General features: G+C 38.4%; 1 protein-coding gene across 1 annotated transcript in view; it reads right to left on the reverse strand.

Moving 5' to 3' along the window:
• Positions 1–8,114, reverse strand: part of LOC136867128 (uncharacterized) — a 231,716-nt gene extending 223,602 nt beyond the window's left edge. Inside the window, exon 1 of the mRNA XM_067144231.2 lies at positions 7,997–8,114. Coding sequence (XP_067000332.2) covers positions 7,997–8,087 — 91 coding nt within the window. The 5' untranslated portion in view covers positions 8,088–8,114. The remainder of the gene's footprint in view (positions 1–7,996) is intronic.
• Positions 8,115–8,965: the final 851 nt, after the last annotated feature.

Here is an 8,965-nt window from a genome sequence, read left to right on the forward strand (position 1 = left end):
AATCTCGATAATCACTAAACGGATCTTGATGCGGTTGTCACCGCTATATAGAGCATTTATTGAGAAAAGTGTAGGTGTATTAAAAATTAACCTGCAACAAAAGGAACCCGAGCAGTTTCCAATTATGTCAAGAAGAAGTTGGTCATCTGAGGGCTTTCTTGGGTTAAGCTGTCTAAACCGGCAACGGCAAGTATGTATGGAAGAACTGTTGAACATAATAAAACCTACAAAGAAATGTTATGTTATGTTATGTTATGTTATGTTATGTTATGTTATGTTATGTTATGTTATGTTATGTTATGTTATGTTATGTTATGTTATGTTATGTTATGTTATGTTATGTTATGTTATGTTATGTTATGTTATGTTATGTTATGTTATGTTATGTTATGTTATGTTATGTTATGTTATGTTATGTTATGTTATGTTATGTTATGTTATGTTATGTTATGTTATGTTATGTTATGTTATGTTATGTTATGTTATGTTATGTTATGTTATGTTATGTTATGTTATGTTATGTTATGTTATGTTATGTTATGTTATGTTATGTTATGTTATGTTATGTTATGTTATGTTATGTTATGTTATGTTATGTTATGTTATGTTATGTTATGTTATGTTATGTTATGTTATGTTATGTTATGTTATGTTATGTTATGTTATGTTATGTTATGTTATGTTATGTTATGTTATGTTATGTTATGTTATGTTATGTTATGTTATGTTATGTTATGTTATGTTATGTTATGTTATGTTATGTTATGTTATGTTATGTTATGTTATGTTATGTTATGTTATGTTATGTTATGTTATGTTATGTTATGTTATGTTATGTTATGTTATGTTATGTTATGTTATGTTATGTTATGTTATGTTATGTTATGTTATGTTATGTTATGTTATGTTATGTTATGTTATGTTATGTTATGTTATGTTATGTTATGTTATGTTATGTTATGTTATGTTATGTTATGTTATGTTATGTTATGTTATGTTATGTTATGTTATGTTATGTTATGTTATGTTATGTTATGTTATGTTATGTTATGTTATGTTATGTTATGTTATGTTATGTTATGTTATGTTATGTTATGTTATGTTATGTTATGTTATGTTATGTTATGTTATGTTATGTTATGTTATGTTATGTTATGTTATGTTATGTTATGTTATGTTATGTTATGTTATGTTATGTTATGTTATGTTATGTTATGTTATGTTATGTTATGTTATGTTATGTTATGTTATGTTATGTTATGTTATGTTATGTTATGTTATGTTATGTTATGTTATGTTATGTTATGTTATGTTATGTTATGTTATGTTATGTTATGTTATGTTATGTTATGTTATGTTATGTTATGTTATGTTATGTTATGTTATGTTATGTTATGTTATGCAATAAATCCTTATCAAAATAATCTTATTTAAGTAGCCTTTACACTATGTAATGTACATGAATAGTTACTGGCATTTTAGTGAAAGAGTAGGCAAGATTTAAATATCGCGTGAGGAGGAAGGAACGAGCTAAGAGACAAGCAGCCAGAAGGGCCTTGGAAAGAACGTCGCACTGAGCTACGTCTGGAGGAGCACAATTAATGTCGTCTGCAAGAAAATCTTATAATAACTATCATCATTTATCCAAAACTGCTCCCGTGCAAAGTTGGGACGGGTCGCTAGTATTGGATACAAGCAGTGAGAGGAACCTGACTCACATTGGCACACATTTCGCGTGAACTAAAGAGTTTCGAATTCAGGATGCAGTTGTATAAAGCCAACGCCTAGATGACTACAAAGGACATCAATGCGGTTTCATTCACTCGCTTCTCTAATATATAAGGTATATATAACTCCAGGAAGTGGCAAGTAAGGGAAAATATCAAAAACGTTACTCTAAGTTATAAATAGTAACTAATAAATTACTAATATTTTTGTACAATCTTATTTATTCTATGCAGTTATTCGATTGCACCTATCAAATCTCATTTTGTAATGCTGTTTTGAAATCGAGATAAGATAAACTATAATGTTTTGGAAGCGGCTGATGAATAAGTATAAATCAGGGAACACGGATTTTAAGGATGTTCATAATGAATTCAGTTCGATGTCCTCTTTTCTGGTGATTTGAAAATGGCCACCGTAGTATAGGTTCAAGTTACCGAAATTTATTTGAAATGAGTGTGGAGAATATGTAGAGGAAAAGTGCACTCTGGACAGTAACTACCTATGAAATTCTCCAAGCGACTATTAAGTTTTCAAAGTGCCGTTCGAAATATCTGGTAAACTCTTTAGTTCAGCGGTTAGCGTTTTAGGCTTTTAACTGAAAGGTTTCGATTCGTATTCCTAGCACTGGTATGAATATAAAGCAGGTTTGAAGTTCTGGAATGGGTTCACCAAGTCTTAGAAGAACGATCTTTTCTTTTCTTTTTTTTTTTTCTTTACGTCGCACCGACACAGATATGTCTTACGGCGACGATGGGATAGGAAAGGCCTGGGAATTGGAAGGAAGCGGCCGTGGCCTTAATTAAGGTACAGCCCCGGCATTTTCCTGGTGTGAAAATGGGAAACCACGGAAAACCATATTCAGGGCTGCCGACAGTGGGGCTCGAACCCACTATCTCCCGATTACTGGATACTGGCCGCACTTTAGCGAGCTCAGTGAAGAACGATCTATTGGGAATATACTTGATCCGATGTGGTGAAAGAACCGGTTCATTAAACTGTCGTTAATGGAAGTAATAATAATAATAATAATAATAATAATAATAATAATAATATCGGTTTTACGCCCTACCAACTAATTTTACGGTTTCCGAAGAAACGAACTACAGGAATTTTGTCGCGCGGGTATTATTTTACCTATTATTAAATCTATCATCACGAGACTGTGTACCTGAGCAAATACCACTGGACTGAGCTGGGATCGAACCCTACAATTTAGCTTCAACCATCACAGCCACTCAACCCACACGGATTATTATTATTATTATTATTATTATTATTATTATTATTATTATTATTATTATTATTATTGCCAGCCCCATGGTGCAAGTGTACCGAAAGGCCATGGGTTCAAGTCCTGGCTAGTCCAGGGATACTAATTCTGGACTGAGGTCTAGAACGGGGTTCAGAAAGCTTCATGAGGTCAACATCGTCTTATACTACTGTTATACACTGAAGAAAATGGAAATTGCAACACCCAGAAGGAGTGATGCTACATTGCTGCAATTGAACATGCAGGACGAGTGTTCGGTTATGATTCGATGATTACACTTTCAGGTCCCTCTGATAGCAAGTTTGGACAACAATCAATACAGGATGTGCCCAACACGAGCTGCAATACATTGATGAATTCGTCGAGGCATGGAGTCAATAAGGCCCTGGATCGCTTCCTGAGGAATTGTGGCCCATGCTTGCTGCACTGCACGGGTCAGTTGTTCCAGAGTTGTGGGTGGCTGAGGACGGTTGGCCAGTTGTCGACCCATCATGTCCCACACATGCTCAATAGGACTAAGATCCGGGGATCTGGCGGGCCATTCTAAGGTTGTGATGTGGTGGAGAGCTTCTCTGGAGATGCGTGCAGTGTGAACCCGGGCAATGTCCTGCTGAAACATCCCATTAGCAATGTTCGCCATCATAGGGACAACCAATGGATTGAGTACCCTATCAACGTACTGTCGAGCAGTCATAGTGCCCTTAACAAGCACTAGGCCCTAATTGTGATTTCACATTAAAGCCAATAGCTCCCCAGACCATAATGCTTGGTGTTGGCCCTGTGTGCCTCTCGACAGTAAGATCTGGGCGGCCCCTCTCCCCGGTACGTTGGCGCACACGATTCCGGCGATCACTGCGGGCAAGACAGAAGCGCGATTCATCACTAAAGACGACCATATGCCATTCGTCTACCCACGTCGATCATTCTCGACACCAAGCCAACCTTACACGTCGCTGTTGTGGGGTCAATGGAACACCTTCTGCAGGGACACGGGCTCGTAAGCAAGCTGCACCCAGGCGATTACCAACTGTTCGTTGTGTAACGTGGGTGCCACAGCTGCTCGAATTTGCGCTGCTGTTGCATGGGGTTCCATCCGGGCCATCCGAAAGATGCGGCGATCCTCTCACACAGTTGTCTGTCGCGCTGGGCCTGTGCCAGGTCTACCAGTGTGGATACCTTCATTTGACCACTGCTGCCATACATGTTGTACGCACCGTAGATGCCTGTCGGCCAACACGTGCAGTGACAATCCTTGGCGATAATTCAGCCTCACACAGCCCAATTATCCGAGCCCTCTCAAACGGCGACAGTTGTTGATAGCGTGCTCTTCTCTGTCGTCGAGGCATGTTTGACGGCGAACACTTCACTGCACAGAATGCAAGTCAACTACACTACACCAGAGTCCGTATACTGGAGTTGATTCCTCCACTACCAATCACGTGGGGAGACATGTAGCAACAATCCAATGGGTCTGAAACTTTGATCGTTTACATACCTATATGGCATCGTTCCATATCTTGAAAATCAACACAAACGACCAATGCCTTCATGGTGTTGCAATTTCCATTTTCTTAAGTGTATCTTCATCTACACAAAACACACCACGCTACCAACCACCACAAAAAACATGCAATAGCGAACACATCTTTCCACACGGGCTTAACGTTAGGAAGGCCATCCGGCCGAAAAAATAGGTCAAATATACACGAAGCGCTGACCCAAATAAATTTGGAGAAAGGCCATGAATAATAATAATAATAATAATAATAATAATAATAATAATAATAATAATAATAACTTTTAGTTTGTATTTGTCGATATGTTTGAATATTACGTGCAGCATATTAACATTTACTTCTGCGAAAAGTTTTCAGACACGCGCTTACTGATGAGAGCAGTTTACTGCGATTCACCCACACCGAAGAAAGTACACGAGATCAGGTCGAACGTGGAAGTATTGTTGATTTTCTTGGTTTTTTTTTAATTTGTTTTTACAACTATACTTCCCCATCCACCCTACTCCCTGACCTAGTCTCAGCAGACTATTTTCTATATCCCAAACTAAACTTCATCCTGTAAGGACAACGATTTCAATCAACTGAAGAAATTGCAGACGGAGCCGCGCGCCATCTTCCAAATTGCTTAACAGGACTGTTTTAATTAGAAGAAACGACGTGGTGTTCGGAGTGTTGATTAATAGAGGGAATTATTTTCGATGGAGACAAAACTAAAGGCTACAAATAAGTCCCTAAAGTGTTATTTTCAAAATTCTGTTGGTATCTGAACAGATCTCTAGAACTGTCAGCCAGACTTACCCCTCCTTAATAGTTATCTCTGAAAGTCGTCATTTTTCTGTAAGTTTCGAATATCATGGTATTGTTATCTGACATATGACCCTCTTCTACAAATCTGTCTTTCGTCCAATTAACTACCATGTTACACGTAAACAGATGCTGACACTACGGACCAGTATCATCAGAGTGCTAAACTACATGGAAACTGTGTAAATATGACAAAATCCAGGAGAGTGAAGCAGTAATTAGCCAAAGTGAGTTCTTCTCTACCTCTACCTGTGAGATGAGGAAATAAAATATAGGTACAGAAAATTATAAACGATTAGCGGTTCAGAAATGAAAATGAATGCTAAAGACAAAAAGCGCATTGATGCCTTTGAGATGTGGTGTTGGCCGAGAATGCTACGTGTACCCTGGACAGAAAGAAGAACTAATGTTTCCATTCTGGACGAACTCTGCGTCAAGAAACGCCTATCTTCCCGTGTGAGTGAGTGTTACCTCCAGTTCCTTGGCCACATTTTAAGACGAGACCGAAAGAACTTGGAAAAGGTCATTTTGCAAGCTAAAATCGAAGGCAGTAGACCACGAGGAAGAACAGCAAGTAGATGGATAGATCAGGCGAAGAAGATCACTGGTCTACCACTTCAGATCATATTAAACAAATGTGAAAACCGCTCGGGATGGAGACATCTTGTCAAGGTTGCAACACGGAAATGATAGAGTTATGAGGTCACGACGCTCAGTAATAAGCACGACTAATTATTATTATTATTATTATTATTATTATTATTATTATTATTATTATTATTATTATTATTATTATTGGCGGTGGTAGTAGACGGCCCCGCAGTTTAGGGCCCTGCCTCTTACCCGGAGACAGGGCTGATTCAAGATGCACTCAGTCTACGTGACAACAATTCAAGAGCTAATGACGATGATATAGAAGCCCCGGTTTAGAAAGCCAAGAATAAAAGCCGAGTGATTTCGTCGCGCTGACCACGCGTCACATCGTAATCTGGAGGCCTTCGAACTAAGCAGTGATCGCTTGATAGACCAAGACCCAAGAAAAATTACTTCATGATCGTCGCCAACCTTCTGTGAGGAGACAACACTATTATTATTATTATTATTATTATTATTATTATTATTATTATTATTATTATTATTATTATTATTATTATTATTATTATTATTATTATTATTATTATTATTATTATGTAATGTTTGTTGTAATAATTATGCGCCTATTGTTTTCATTTAAAACATTCAGTCGAATAAGAACACATTTTATAGCAGTCTTCATATCCAACAATCAGGATTATTACCTCGCGAAATAGGTCTAATAGTATATATTAACACACACCGCGTTGTTAATAACTGTAAAAGGAAATAAACTAAAATTATTATTATTATTATTATTATTTTTGCTATTTGTTTTACGCCGCACCGGCACAGATAGGTCTTATGGCGACGATGGGATAAGAAAGGCCCAGGAATGGGAAGGAAGCGGCCGTAGCCTTAATTAAGGAACAGTTCCAGCATTTGCCTGGTGTGAAAATGGGAAACCACGGAAAACCATCTTCAGGGCTACCGACAATGAGGTTCGAACCCACTATCTCCCGGATGCAAGCTCACAGCTGCGCACTCCTAACCGCACGGCCAACTATTATTATTATTATTATTATTATTATTATTATTATTATTATTATTATTATTATTATTAATCGGCTCCTTGGCAGAATGGTCAGGGTGCTAGCCTTCGGTTCAGAGGGCCCTGGTTTCGATTCCCAGGCCGGTCAAGCATTTTAACTGGATGTTTGTGTTCGTCTTAGTACACGTACATACAACACTCCGCACTACCAACCACTACAGGAAGAGCGCAACCGTGAATACATCCCTCCACATAGTGCTGGTGTCAGGAAGGCCAATCACTGTAAAACTGGGCCAAATCCACTTTAAGAGCCCAAATAATTGGGAAAAAAGACCAGGAAGATTTATGTATTTATTTATTTTTCTAGTGGTTCAACCTTGCACTAATTAAATATTGGAAAGGCAGCGGGCGTGGGTTTAATCAAGGTTAAGTCCCAGCATTTGCCTGGTGTGAAAATGGGAAACCACGGAAAACCATCTTCAGGGATGCCGACTGTGGATTTCGAACCCACCATCTCCCGAATGCTAGCTAACAGCTACGAGACCGCAACCGCACAGCCAACTGGCTCGGTAAAGATTATACATTATTATTATTTTGTCAAATACTGAGAATAATGAATATTTTAATACTATTGCTCTGCAACTACTGTATAATCACGCGCTTGCAGTACGGACTTGGAAACAGGAAGAAGCCCACCTTTATGACGGACGACCACAGCACGCGGGACTTCCTGTTGTCACCAGGTGCACGTGCATCTACTCCAATATGTCTCTTCCATGACCAATCGCAGTGTAGAACAGGTACTATAATTAATACAACTGCCTTAGTAAAATCGGTTAGAAATAATCTGACAGTGAGAGCAGCGGAATTTAAATTCTCCTGTAAATGAATGCATGCTCGTCATAGGGACTTGCATGCTAGAAGTAAACACTGCACTCGGACTCGTAGCACAAAATCAACCACTCCCCCCTTTCGCGGTTAACGAACGCACGCAACACTGAACTTTTGTGAATTTTAAAAGGCATGCAATTATCGTGAAATAGTGTGACTTACCTTTCCTGTCTGGGATAGCGAGGACGAAGCGGACGTAATAACAATACGTAGCTAGCAGACCCAGGAAAACAGCAAGCGCTGCAGTGGCCATATTGCGCCATGCTCCATACTAATTCACCACTACAATGCTCTTTCCATACTATGGCCATCTAGCGGCTGGCGGAGTAAACATTACATCGATTACCTCTGCCTGTCAGTACAGCAAGGTAAGAACCTCCTGCTGTGGGCGACTTCCGATAAAGTGACGTGTACAATTAAAGATATTAAATGCCGTTGTAGGCCACAAACTGCGTTCAAAGAGAGGGCAGTAAACTTACAACTCTGCTGCGACTGCATTTCATAAAGAGATTCTCTATTGTTTCCGGGTTGAATAGCCTTGTGGTCAGTGCTCACAACAATGGTAAGCTGCTGCGGAAGTTGACGCCAATTTTAGTTTTGTTCTTTCGCCTAAAACAGTGAGAAAGGAAATGGATGACCTCATGATGTCGGCACTCCCAACGTCGTTAAATTTTGTACCTTAGCAACAAATATTGTTGATCATATTATTTTAAGGGCAAATTTTAGTAATTTTGAAATATGCTAAAATGCAACTTATCCCACAATTCGCCCAGAAATTATGTTATTTTATAAAATACTAGCAGTATACCTGCTTCGCCCGCACTGAAATCAGAAATAGAAATCGTATTTGAATAAAAATAATAATAATAATAATTAATAATAATAATAATAATCTCATTGGTTTTTTACATCTCACTAAGTACATTTAATGGTTTTCGGAGCCCCTGTGGTGCCAGAATTTTGTCCCATAAAAGTTCGTTCACGTGCCAGTAAATCTACCGACATGAACCTGACGTAATTGAGCACCTTCAAATAGCGTCGGGCTGAGCCAGGATCTTTTTTTTTTTTTTTTTTTTTTTTTGCAAGTTGCTTTACGTCGCACCGACACAGATAGGTCTTATGGCGACGATG

This window comes from Anabrus simplex, chromosome 3 (genome assembly GCF_040414725.1).
Source record: "Anabrus simplex isolate iqAnaSimp1 chromosome 3, ASM4041472v1, whole genome shotgun sequence".
In the NCBI taxonomy this organism is placed as follows: Eukaryota; Metazoa; Arthropoda; class Insecta; order Orthoptera; family Tettigoniidae; genus Anabrus; species Anabrus simplex.